This window comes from Acomys russatus, chromosome 9 (genome assembly GCF_903995435.1).
Source record: "Acomys russatus chromosome 9, mAcoRus1.1, whole genome shotgun sequence".
In the NCBI taxonomy this organism is placed as follows: Eukaryota; Metazoa; Chordata; class Mammalia; order Rodentia; family Muridae; genus Acomys; species Acomys russatus.
The window spans coordinates 24,507,974-24,522,528 of record NC_067145.1 but is presented as its reverse complement, the minus strand read 5'-3'; the positions used below and the strand labels follow the sequence as shown (position 1 = coordinate 24,522,528).

The following is a 14,555-nucleotide window of genomic DNA, read 5'->3' as shown; positions in this document are numbered from 1 at the left end:
GTGCCCCATATTTGACCACCTCTCCTTGGTGGAGAGGTCCGATGGCACTCAAAGAAAGAATAAACAGGCTACTGAGATGAGACTTGATAGCCTATGACCATATAGTGGGGGAGGAGATCCCCCTTGGTCTTAGACCTAGGGGAGAGAGGAATAGGGTGAAAGCGGGAGGGAAGGAGGAATGGGAGGATACAAGTGATGGGATAACAATTGAGATGTAATCTGAATAAATTAATAAAATTTAAAAAATAATAAAAGCATTTTTATTTGACATACTGTTTCAAATTGCCTCCTGGTTCTATAATAAGTTGTGTGTTACCTCAGTTATTCCTACCATACATCTGAGCTGTGAACAAGCCTATCCTAAGCTGGCAGAATTTGGCTCTGTTTCCCTGAGGAACAAGTGCTTTGCCTGTTTACTCTCTTTGGACTGCTATGTGTTCATTTTCTACTCTGAAAAAAAAAAAAAAAAAAACACTTAGGAGGCATTGATTTTTATACGCCAATAGTTCCTCTTTTGTTGTCCTGCCCAAGGCCCTTATCAGTAATTAAGTATGACATATTTTCCCAGTGAGTTTGTAAGGGTCATTAAACTCTTTTTCAAAACTTAGCTCCAGGCTGACTCTGTCGAAGCAGACCCAGTGACTTATGTACAGGGAAGTATGACATGCTGCTACATTGTTCATACTAAAAAAAAACTGAATCAACTGAAAAGCCCAACAGTATAAAATTCAAATAAAATTATACTATTAAATGAGTCACAATGATTCTATATTTCATATCTATTAGAAAAAGGTTAAAAAGAATATTTAATGATATAAAAATACTAGTGATATGTCAAGTTAGTAAAGATAGGTTCAAAAGGTTATCAAGCAAAATAAACATTGTATCTCAATAATCATACTTTGATATAAAACTCAAAGAAGAAAATTTTGGTATTTGTAGATTTCCCATAATTGTCAATGGTCACCTTCATCATGGAATGCATAGAACACTAAAATATCACATTGAAAATATTTAATATGATTTCACATGATGAATACTAACAATGCTTTCATTTGAAAACATGAAAGAACAATGAGAGGTGCTGAAGCATTTTTCAGAACCCTATGTGCTGAAAGCATCCTTCCTACTTAGCATGCAAAGCTGAACTGTCACAGCCTCTGGTGTCATATGATCTTCACAATGGACAGTTATAGAGAAAGGGGTACAAGGACAGCCAATGTGTTCACTCTTAGAATGGAGTTGAGATTTTCAAACAGATGAGTAGATATAGGAAGGTACTGAGGAGAGATGCATTCAGAAACTTTTGGAAAAAATATATTTTAGGAGACAAAGATGAAATCCTCATAGGGCATAACAAAGCACATATAAATGAGCTGGGGTCAGCGTGGAAGAGAAAGATGGTGTGTCTACATTTACTGTCTCCTAAGTGTTATGGGTAGCATTAACTCCCCAGTTTCTGATAGCTTGTTACCTTGTTTCTCCCTCATTTCTAGGCTTACTCATCCCCCGTCAGGTGCATGGAATCAATAGGCTCACCATTCTGTCCTTTTCCTCTGTCCACAGAACTCCAGAACACAGAACTCGTCACAGCCCCATCATCCTTGTCTGTGACCGTAGGTCTTGCTCTGAGGTTCTGTCCTGTCTTTGTTATAAAGTGTATTTTAAACTACTGAGACCCCCCCCCCCACTACGTAGGCTTCCAGTCATGCGTTCACATTTGAATCCACACCCTGAAAATCACACTGCTCCTAAAGCAGCAGCTGATTTAGTAAGAAAGTGTAGGGGCAACCATCCTCCTTGATCTTTGCTAAGCTCGAAACAAGATACAAAGTTTAAAAGTCAAGACTAAAGTAACTTTCTTTTTAATTTTGACATGTGGAAAAACTTCCCTGCAAGCACTATGGTATGTATAATCCTCGCCTTTCTGACTAAATGAATCTAAAGTTCACTGGTTTCTGCAGATAATCCTCTCTGTTCTTGACCTTTCCCAAAGGTGTTTTAATTTCCTTTTCTCCATGGATAATAATTCTGTCATTACTTTCACAAAATGCTTTTCCAAAATACTGTTTGGAGGATGCTTAGCAGGGCTCAGTCATATTCCATATTGTGTTATCGGTGCTACAGCTGTCTTCTCAGTAACACTAATTATGTCAAGAGATTGTGCAACGATATGCAGAACTGGGGAACAGTAATTAAAAGAATATTTTATAAGGGTAAGAGATAATCTTATCTTTAAAATAGTATTTTTTCTATAGTCTTAACATTCTTTAAAATTATAAATGTAGACGCTATGAAAAAAGGAGGTATGACATCTTCTGATGGATCAGAACGAAATATGGAAATTTCTTTTAGTTTTACATAAAATTAGAAAGGTTTTGAATCAGAGTTGGAGTTGATTGGGAGATGTGCTTACCATGTATTTGAATCATAAAGGTTTAACAAGAAGACAACTGGTTGGGGAATAGTCAGGCTGACTCCAGTGTGGAAATGGGCTTTCAAGGGTGAGTCACAGAAGAGGGGGGATTTCTCTCATAATTTACATATATTTTCCTATGGTACACTATATGTCAAGTATACAGCAGAGTGGTTTGGTCAGAGTGAAAACTCAGAAATGCTTTTATTCCTGTCTTTTCCTTTTTTCAAGTTGAATAGAGTAAGTGACTAGAAACAAGAGAACTATTTTTCCTATCTAGGAGTCATCAGCATACTGAACACTGGCCCATAAAATACCATTAAGATCAGGAATATTCTTTACAATGTTTGTGATACTGGAAGAATAAGTAAAATTGGTTCAGCAATAAGGCACCAGTACCTAAGAATATTCACAACTTTAAGTGCCTTTCTGTATAAATCTTTTGAAATTTAATAAGGCGTAAAACTTTGGAATGTTTACATTACAAACTCATCAATTACTTGTCATGAAGGCAAACTCCAAGTCTAAGAATTGACCTATGTCATCACAACCCTGAGCACACAGTGGGAGCCTGGTAAACATTCCCAGAAAATGTCTTTAAACAGACTAGCATGTACCTAGAAACCATGTGCGTCCTGGTCACTTTTCAGTGTATGTAACTGATAGAATTACTTCAAAAGCCATTTGCCTAGCTAACGTGGTTTGAAAATATCAATAAGCACAACCTAAGAATGTAAAACTCAATTAATTTCTTCTGCCTTATACAAAAAGACACCTTGGAGGATTGGGGAGATGACTCCAGGGATTAAAGAAAAAGCACTAGCCATGCCATGGCAAGGGCCGGAGTCTGGGTTCCTGGCACCTACTGAAATGCTGGGTACGTGTGCTAGCCCTCTTGTAATCCCAGCCATGGAGCAGGCAAATAAAACAGAGGCAACTGCTGTAAAGCATGGTTGGATATAAGTTGTTGTCTAAGAGAGATTCAGAAGGTCACAGGCAGGCAAGCTTATTCTCTGGTAGTGAGGAATAAACTCTCTCTCTCTCTCTCCCTCCCTCCGTCCCTCCCTCCCTTCTTCCCTCCCTCCCTCCCTCTCTCTCTCTCCCTCCCTCCCTCCGTCTCTCTCTCTCTCTCTTTCTCTCTCTTTCCCGTCTCCCTCCCTTCCTCCCTCCCCTTCTCTCTCCTCTCTCTCTCTTTCACACTGGAGAGAGTGCCAGGCCTTCCTCACAGCTCCATCTCACACCAGCTGTAAGAAGGGAACACATATGAGGTGTGCTGCCTCCCTTTTTTATTCAATTTTCTCATTTCTATGATTTTTTGCAAGAGCCTTGGCATTATCAATGGTTGCTTTCCAGTTATCCATTGTCTCTATCAGCATTTCGGTCAGTGATTGTTTTCACTCACCAAGCAGTGTAAGACTCAGAAAGAAAACCTGAGCCTTCTCACCCACATGCTCCCAGCCATCCTTGCATTCTAAAACTATCACATATCTGTCATGAAGGCAGATTCCAAACCCGAGAACCACACGAATATCACAACCCTGAGCAAACAGTAGGGTCCTGATCAACACTACTGAATAATGTCTTTTGACATCAAGGAAGGTACCCATGACCATCTGTTGTTTATCCAAATATTTGGCCTCACAACCTCACCACACGATGAACTCCATCCCTCCCTATTCCCTTGGTGAGGCGCACTCAATTACAGGACAGTAAGTGAAGATTAGGTGTCTCTCAAAAACCTCATAGGAGGAGAGGCTTGGTAACAGCTGGAAATGAGGCAGGGATTCTGAGACGAGGAAACATATCCATGGGATTTAAGTAATCATCTATCATGGTTCTACTTATGCTAAAATGAAAGTGGAAAATCCACCAGTTAAATGGCAATCAAGATAGGAAATTGCGACATAGAGGAAAATCAATGAGCACATTCGTGTTGAACAATGCATGACTGCTGCGCTCAAGGACTCATCTTACAGACATTTCACTCATGCCTTCCTGTGAGGTAGTGAGCATTTTATAAATCATGGCGCATCATGGCTTGTGTTTCAATCTGTGGTTAGAAACTAGAATTTATTTCCATTCAACGTTAACGACCAGCCTAAGTCCCATTAACAACTTATCCTAATGAACACTCTCTACTGATTTTCATTGCACATATTACTGCATTGTCTGCGGACAGTATAAAGTTCTTAGGGTGTTTTCTAGATGGGTTAATGAATTATTCAACTTTCTGCATGATAATTCAGGGCATATGCCTGCTGTACAAAGAATGACTTCCATGTTGCAGGAATGAATGACTCCAAAAGAGACTGGATTAGAACATGATGTAATATCATAAAATATCATACTTGAAGTTCTACTCAAGAAAGCCAGTTTTCATAATTACCTATAGAAAGCAGAAAATTTATATTCTTTAAATGAAAAAAATACAGAGATATGTTGTATATGTTATTGCTAATGACGAAAACGCATAACTTGGGGCTGTAGAGGAGGCTAAGCAGTTAAGGGTATGTACTGGTCCTGCAGAAGATTTCATCAGTTCCCAGTATCCATGATGGTGTCACACAGCTACCCATAACTGCAGCAGCAGAGCCAATACTTTTTTTTTTTTTTTTTTTTGATATTCAAGGGCACTTGCAACAACGGCATACACTTACACAGACACGGATACATACACATGAAAACCAGTTCTTTCTAAACTCGTAGTGTTTAATTTGTTTAAACTGTATGGATAAAAGTTATACTTAAGGAAGAGACAAAACAATGCTTATAATTGCTTTAGTACTAAAATCTCCCAATGCAGAAGTGATGGGCTGTCTGTATCAAGCCACCCTAAGAACGTTTCTATATTTTTCTTGTGGGTTTCTCATCCCACCTAACCAAACACTGCACATCAGATCACAAGCCTCCCCTGGGCCCGTCAGCTCACTCTGTTAAGTTCCCAGGAAAGAATTTGATTCCCTCTCATTTTAATCAACTACTATAAAGATTCTTAATTTTGTTCCTCAAAGCCAAACACTGAATTCTTTAATTACTTAGAAAAATCAATTCTGAGGTTTTTATTATATTTTTCTCCGCCTCAAGAATTTTGAGAGTAGAAGTGTATCTCAGTGTTACTGGCCTAGCTTTGTATGAATGGGAATTTGGACTCAACCTCAATAATGGAAAAAAGCGTGTACACGTGGGGAGGGGGTGTTGAAGCTATTTTATTTACAGCAATGAAGTTGGCATTACGTGCATCATCTAAGTTCTCAATATTGATCCAACACTATCTCGGCCTGAAGCGCAATTCCTAGTGATAAAATCTTACAAATATTTATTTTACAAAGTCCACACACTAACTTCTGACTTTTGTACCTCTATGAACACAGGATAGTCACATATCTGCCTAAGTAATCACACACAACAATCACAGTTAACACCTTTTTCCTTTTCCTGCTACCTTCTCTAGAAGAGCAGAGACATGTAACTTTAAAGTTTATTTGTTTATTATTTTTATATAATATATTTTGATCATATTCTTTCCTCTTCCTCAACTCCTCTGAGATCATCAACTCCCTATCCAACCAGTTTCAACTATTTGTTTTTAAATCCTAGTTTATTCTCTTTTTTTAAAAAAGATGCTAACACTATCATAGATAATTTCCTTATACAATGTCTCATAATTTTGTTTTTAAATGCTGCACATATAGCTCCAACTCATGTTTATTAATGCTAATATAATTAACAGAAAAAGTTTGTTATTGCTTCAACTCTTTGCTAGGCAATATTGTTGTAGTTTTTGTGACCCCCCCTAATAATCATTGTATTAAATATCTACATATTAGGTTGATGACAGATTATCTATATGAAATATACATGTATAAATGATAGATAGATAGATAGATAGATAGATAGATAGATAATTTATAGATAGATGAAAGGTAGATATGGCTTGATGACAGATAGATGATACATATGGCATAATGACAGATGACAGATAGATAGATAGACAGACAGATAAATAATAAATAGGATCTGAAATTGTAGAAGATATGTCTAAACTTTGAAGGACTCAGCACTCTTAATGGTTATTTAAAATGTCACTTCCAATGCCAGTTCATACAAACAGATCATTTGACCAAAGAAAACAGACAGCAATTCACTTTAACTTGGGGGGGGGGGGGAAGGAGGATTTCCTTACACCTTAACAACTAGCTAGAAAAATATCACTTTCCCCCCACTGGTTGATAGACTCAAACAAGAATTTGTTTGTATTTCAAATTCAGCATTCACAGTGAGTACATGCAAAGGTAAATACAAACCCATAGCTTATTTGTATTTTCTTCTGTGAATGTTGTGTTTATGGCTTACTTAGTTTTCTAGTCTTGTCTATTCATTATCTCATCAACCTTAAAATGTGTTATATTAGCCCTATCAACATTTTCTGACACTGTGGTACATATTTCCTCTTGGATATTTTCTACTTTTAACTAAATAATTTTATTCTAAATTTATGTATATGAGTTGTTTTGCCTGCCTTTATATATGTGCACCATGTTCATGGTGCCTGCAGATGGCAGAAGAGGACACAGACTCCTTAGAGCCGCAGAGACCATTGTGAACTGCCATGTCAGTGCTGAGGATGGAGCTTAGGTCCTCTGCAAGAACAGCCAGTGCTCTTACCCACTGAGACATCTCTCAGCCAACTTTTTAAAAATTTTAATGATTAGTTAACCTTATTATTGTTACTACTCCACTGCCTCACACATCACACATTCCCTGAGAATTTGCATTTTCTGCCTAACCACCCTCCTTCCCACTGCCTTCTATCAACTATCTGTCCATATTTCTTCAGATATGCTTATTTTTCATGTTTATGGCTGCACTGTTTTCCCCTGGACATTTTTCTATATGTTGTAAGTCAATAATTTTATTTAAGATGTTGATTCGCACTGACATTATTTAAGTACTCCTCTGTGGTAAACTGAAATACTATCTGGAGAGGAATTGGGTCCTTCCTCCCATCTGAATCTGTAATAAGGCCTTCCTTATCCCCTACACAGATACAGCTTCCTATTCGCACCCATTTATGCAGTACTTTGATAAGTGTGTTTGCTAAAGTAGACGCCATCCTTCTTTGAATCTTCAAATATTCATACATCCACAAGATTTTAAAATATAATTTGTGAACAAATAGTTCACAACTGCCTAAACATGGGCAGGACATGTAACCTAGTAGAGCGTGTGCTGAGCATGCAAGAAACACTGGATCCAATCCTCAGAATCTGATAAACCAAGCATGTTGGTGCATGCTTGTAATTCTAGCCAGAGGAATCAGAAACTCAAAGTCAATTTCTTTAGACACAAAGTGAGCTTAAGCCCAGACTGGGTTACACAAGGCTACGTCAAAACAACAACTAAACAATCGTCTAACTTTATGTGTCTCTTTGGGGGATGGCAAGACTGTGAATGACCTCAAGTTTTTCCACACAGGACCTTGACATGGCATGACTTTCACTCATTATAAATTATACTATGAAAGAGTCCCACCATAAAACACTGTGTCATCAGGCATGTCTGTCTTGCCATTTTCTTGCTAAGTTTTCACCTTCCTTTTCTTATTTTTGTCACTGAACTAAAGTCAGGAAGGACTTCCAGTTCAAAGGTAAGTAAGACACCAGGCAAGCTCGGCCGCAGTGAGGAAGCACCTCACGTTCCACAACCTGCCACGTTACGGCCCCTGCTGGCTCCCACGTCACAGGCCCCTGCTGGCTCCCATGTCACGGGCCCCTGCTGGCTCCGACGTCACGGCCCCTGCTGGCGCCCACGTCACGGGCCCCTGTTGGCGTCCACGTCCACTATTCCTTACAGACACCGGAAAACACATGAGTGGGATTTTCACTAGCAAATTCATGCTGCTACTTAATATTTTCTCACTCTAGACTATAAATCGATCTATTCAGCTCTTCTCTGTGGACCTATTTAGCCATACAGTTCCTGAAGCGAGGACACTTCTGACAGTATCATCGATCTTTCCTCTCAATGGCATCCCCTTTTAGTTCTACCAATAGATTGACACATAGGTGGCTTCTTATACTTTATCTAATCAGCCCTTCTGATTAAGCATCATCTGCTCCGTCTGCAGCGCAGCGGTTCATTCTGCATACAGAACAGTTAGTTCTTCACTGCCCCACCTTGGGGCTGTGCTGTGCCACAGCATTCCTGCTTTTGCAAAGCTCTAGCATCATGGAAGAAAACAACTCAAAGCGAACAGAAAGCAGAGCAAGGTCCTCAGAGACCAGAGTGTGCAGGGACAGCGAGGTAGAATACTGGACACCAGAATTTAATTAAACCAAAGAATTGCTCTAATGTTCTACCGCACCACAGTGTAAAGTACGCAAGAATTCATCATTAACTTCAAAATAACTGGGGTATAAAAGCCTGAATTCACATCACAGTTAGAAATGCTAGTTAATTCATCTCATACTACAGGTGGACAAGCTTATTAGCAATCTATAGATTATTCAGGGCTTGTTTCCAGCTATTCTACTGTATTCTCTATATCAGTACAAAAGTTACATGTCAACTACACTTAAAAAAATTAAGAATCCTGCTTTATTCTCCAGCATATCCTCAGGATTAAATACGAATCTTGATCCAGATATCTGTAATCACCTGCTATCCTTGAATTAGAAGAAACATAGCTTTCATAGAACAGTTTCTTTTAAATCTCACACTTGGATTTTACTTATTTATTCATTTTAGAGTGATGTCATGTTTGAGAAGTTATTTATATTTTGATGACTTTGACAGGGAAGGCTGTTGAATTTTCCTGTATTGTAACTAACATGTTTTATATGATGAATTCTATAGATTTTTTCCTTGAACTCTCAAATATTTATGTTTTCACACAATCTTTAATGTACCAGTGAGATCCAGTTTCTGCCCACCTCTAAAAAATATGACTAGTCACAAAGAAACACCAGAAGGGCAATTTCCTTTCACCTACTGCGATACTCAACTATTATCAACATAGTGGTGATTTTTATCTTTCTGGGTAAATATTGAGAGTTTATTAGAAAATATCTTCCGCACACCAACTATTTCACCCGAAACCTTCCAGAACAACACATGTCAAGTTGATCAACATATTTTCCAAAAGTCCACCTACATGAGTGCATTCCTCCTCCTTATGTTCGACTATGTTTTTCAGAAAGCTACCTAAATCCTTAGTAACACATGAACTCAGGAACAACTGGAAGCTCATTTTAGTATTTTTTATGTAACAAGCACTAGCATGATATGATTCTCAAGCAAAGTGAGCAACCATGTCCACCCAAAGAAGCCATTTTTACATGCCCCCCCCCCACGAACGCCACATAGATGGAAAGCGTCTACCTGTTCTTTGACAGAGGCCAGAATAGCAGAGGTGGTTTCTGTTTCAGAGCCGTCCCCATTGGAGGTGTTCAAGCCTGGGCTCAAGGAGCTGTTCTTCTCTGAGGCTGACGGAGGCTGGTCCGGGACAGGCATAGCTCCTATAACACAAGAGAACAAGTTCAGACCAGCCAGACAGCACTGTAAACAGACACAGCTATGACGAGTATAGTTGGAAGAGTGAAAGTGACAGGCTGTCCTGACAAGTGTGACGTAATTATGAAACAATGAAGTCAAATCAAATGTCACTTTGTATCAAGGCCGACTGAACAAGTCTGAGGTAGCACAGGCACACTTTTGTGCTCTGTCATCTGGTACATAGGATGACACATTACGATAAGGTAGAAGCAAGATTATAATGATGAGAAAAGGGACAAAACACTGGGTCTAAGGATCTAATATAATTACAGATTGGCATCTGTCTTACACGGATTCATCACTTTATTCTCTTGGTATATTTTCAACTCAGAAGACGATCTAGTACATATCCCCATTTAAAGGAAAAGCAATCACACAACGTAAATGGGCAATTATTATCAGTAACTAAAGAGGTACCCGAAAGAAGCTTAGTTGGTATTGTGAAGTGCATTAAACAGCCGGCCCATCCCACTAATAGTTTATGACATTCACATCCTGACAGAGAGCAGACAACATGCCTTTACACCAAGCAGGGACCCTTTTATTTTTCAGCTGGTTTTGTCTGAATTTATGAAGGAAAAAACAGAAACTCAACCCAGGTTAGCACCAATGCAAAATGAACACACTGATCCAGGCTTAAAATAAAATTCTCCAAAGTTACTTTCGTGCCATTATATTGGTCAAACTTACAGAAATTCAAATTTTACCTCTTTAGGTAATGGCATTAGGTGGTGGGGCCTTTGGTAATTGATTAGGCTATTGGGTAAAAACTCAAATGAACTTGTTGGTGCTATTGTAAAGAGGACCAAAAAGGACCCCTCCCCATCCCATAATATGAAAACAGTGAAAAGAATCATCTATGCACAAGGATGTAGGCCCTCACCAGACACTGACTCTGCCATGCCTTGACCTTGGACTTCTTGATTCTCTATAACCATGAGAGATGATGATGATTTGATGATGATGATGATGATAAGTGTGTGTGTGTGTGTGTGCGTGTGTGTGTGTGTGTGTGTGTGTACATATGTATGTATTTTAGTAGTGCTCAGGACTGAACCCAGGGTCTTCTACACAGCAGGCAAGCACTCCATCACTGGCAGCTTGAATGGATTAAGAAACAGACTACTTTTTCAGATGCTTATCTCCTCTAGCAATGGTCACCAATGCAGGAAGCATTAGAAAACGATGACAACATCTAACTGTGGACTCCTAATAAAAGGCTAAGGAGGAATAAAAGTAATTTTCAAACCCATGCAACTGTATTTCATGTCCCTCTGGGGCCAGTGCGGTTGACTTAATCAGAGTATTCTCTGCTATCCCACTCTGAACACCCTAGCTTTGATACTGAAATATAATTTCCATAGATGATCTTACTCTATGTTATACATTACAGTTATTTAACAATATTGAGATATGAAAACCTAAGAAAACTCATTTTGCATCATTTTACCCGATATATATTATAAAAATGTGCCATTCAAATTTCTCACTGCACTTTTTGACCAACCAGCTCTTGGGTGGTTTCTGCTTTGTAGTATCGCCTGGAAGATGTCTACACATCTTCTGGCATTCTCTTCCCTACTTTCAACACATGACTTCAACTCAATAAAAGCCGTATCACTCCCCTGGACTCCTCCTCGCACCACATTAGAATCCCTGTGTTGCCGCTGTGGAGACCAGCCAGCTCACAAAAGCACACTCCTGCTCCTGCTCTAAAACACAAACACACTGCAATAACAGACGGCTTTACTTCCATTAGTCCTTTCATAATGGATCATCACTCACATCAAATTAATACTAAATAATGAAGCACTTCAAGTATTGCCATTTAAATATGTATGGATATGAGCAACTTGATGTTTAAAAGTTTAATATGTTTCAATGTTTAACTTTCTATTTTTTACCCCAGTTGCAATACTTCAAAGACTTTAAGAATAAGCATTAACATCTTTATGAAAAGAAAACCATATAGAATCGATGGCTGGTACAGATTAGCACCAAAACACCAACATCACACTCCTCATTTGGTGATCACTGTGGACATTCAAGCTGAATCCTAAATGTGTAAATAATATGTCATTACAAAGAAAGGCAAAACACTGTCCTCCATCAGATTAGCTCTGCACCCATAAAATACATCTCTCTTTTCTTCTGTCCTTTAAAAGAAAAATTTAAAATAACTGCTTGTCAAAATATAAACAAGATAATAGCTAGACACTGTCAAAACTGAGTAATTAGGATAGAAGTGTGATCTGTCTTGATCTGTGTTCAATTTGCCAAACCTAGCTCAGCAGTTGATATATAGCAGCCAGTTAATATCTGTTGAGTTAATGTACGAACTATTAGAGTAAAATCAATAAAGGCTGCTTACTAGAGCATGTAACATAAGCAAAATGGGCTTTTCGTTGGAAGCACTTCTCTATACAGTACTTGAGTGATTTATTTTGTCTTAGGAAAGATTTTCAGAAATCCTAAGACTAGTTGAGGGCTTTGGCTTCAGTCGGCTCCCTACAGTCGTGAATCCTGGCTATCTGGCTGCTAAGGTACAACCATCAATCAAACAGCCTTTTGAGACTTAATACATGAAAACAGAATCCAGAAAAAACTGCATGCAGCATCCTATTGAGGGACGGAAAGCATGAGAAACTGCACGATATTCAGAACACGGAACAGCAAGAGCCAAGCCTGGGGGTCTGGAGATGGACACTTCCACACAGGAACTTGAAGAATTCACAATCCCAGCTGCAATTCATTACTTTGATGGAACACGTGATGGCAGCATGAGGAACTGTTGGGGTGAGTACTGCATCCAGTCACACGACAAACTAAGGATAAGTGTTCTACCTGTGCGCTCAGAGACATTATACCTGTGGGAATCACAGCTTGGGAGAGCTACAGACACATTCTGTATCATTGCATGACCTGTTTGCTGTTCATCAAGGAAGGTGGAGCCAAACTCAATATCGCCACACACCTAAGGTCTGTGTTGTTTCTTAGTGGCATACATTCCATCTGTAGGTCAAATGGAAGGGCCTGTGGAGGCTACAACAGGGAAAGGCAGTTGCACAACCACATTCTAGAACAGCAAGGACTATAAGAAAGGAGGGGCCTCCTCTCTTTTGATACTTTTCCTTTTAAGTACGAGATACTTTGTTTCCACATAGCCAAAAGGAATCTGTCAACAAGGTATCCAAATATTTATTTTTGCAAAAAGTGATCCTTTGAGTAAAACCGGTGAGCAGCTGACGGTGAGCAGCTCTGCACCCGAATCCTGAGATGCCAATACTAACCCGGAGGTGGACAAAGTCAACCACCAGAAAAAGTTCACAGTGAGAGCTGGCAACTTCCTCCAGTGCAATCAAGATCTCCGGAATCTAAGCATTCAGAGAGAGGGCGAAACGCGGCAGAAGGTTGAATAGTGAGGAGCAGAAAAGTGGAGTATGGCAAAGAAGAAAGGCTAGACTGAATACATTAAGATGAGAAGATCAAGGAAAATGAAATTGCAGGCAGCATTCAAGCTTAGAGTGCCGTGACAGCTTTGACTTTGCTAATGGTTGTGAGTTTGTTACGTTAGACAGCGACCCATCTGTAACATGCTGAATATGTCATTACCGACTGACAGGAGGAAATCTATACATTGTGTGCTTCTGGTGCACAGCCCACTAAGACTGAAATCCAGAACCTTCACTCGAGCCATTGCCAGCAGTACAACCTCCTGCTGCGTGTCACCGCACCTTGTCTACACTCCACCATGGAAAAGCCCAACTCATTTGAGTCTGGATATGCAAACGAGGACCTGTAAGTTTACTGTGAGTAGAAGCCCACCATCCATGCAGGTCATGTTCTGTCATCTCCTGCTCCCTGGGAACGCCACAGACACCATGCTTAGCACAGTTCCTTATGTCTTAGCAGACTAGTAACAAAAATCACCCAGAATCATGCATCCGCCTCCTCCAATTACAACCTTTACCAGGAGAGTCAGTTTTCTCTGTCAATCATCTGGTCATTCCAGTCTGTTCTCTTTGTTTCCTTGAACTCTGACACTTGCAAAGGAGCTTTCCGGTTATTGGAGCAGAAAGTATATTTTAAATTATCATACAATAGAACATAGACACAATTTTTACGGGAAAAAAAAAACCTCATCAAATATTAAGCCTCACAAAGTGTGACTTGTTACACTTTCTATTCTCTTTCCTTCCATTTCATTAAAAACGATGTAATGGTGCCAGCGAGATGGCTCAGCAGGTGTGATGCGAAGCCTCGATGCCTATTCAATCCCTGGGATGCACATAGCAGAAGGACAGTGGACTCTTACAGGCTGGCCTCTGACATCTCCAGGATCATTGGAGTGCACATGTCTCTGCTATTGGAGTGCACATGGCTCTGCTCCCCACCCCACACCAAATAAATAAATGACTTTTGAAACAATTGCAAACCACTGGTATAAAGCATAAAGTCTGGCCTTGGGAGCAGTGGTCCTTGTCTGAACTATGTTTGTTTCTCCAATCTTAAATCTTGCTTTACATACTCCAGCAGTGCCCCCTCCCCCACCACACCTTACTGGTATAGACACAGATTGTTGTAG

At 39.5% G+C, this 14,555-nt stretch overlaps 1 protein-coding gene across 3 annotated transcripts in view; it reads right to left on the bottom strand.

The window, feature by feature from the left end:
- Ctnnd2 (catenin delta 2) overlaps positions 1-14,555 on the bottom strand; it is an 843,915-nt gene that overhangs the window by 690,984 nt on the left and 138,376 nt on the right. For all 3 annotated transcript variants that reach the window (XM_051151017.1, XM_051151020.1, XM_051151018.1), the window contains exon 2: positions 9,797-9,933. In XM_051151017.1, the coding sequence (XP_051006974.1) occupies positions 9,797-9,933 (137 nt within the window). The remainder of the gene's footprint in view (positions 1-9,796; positions 9,934-14,555) is intronic.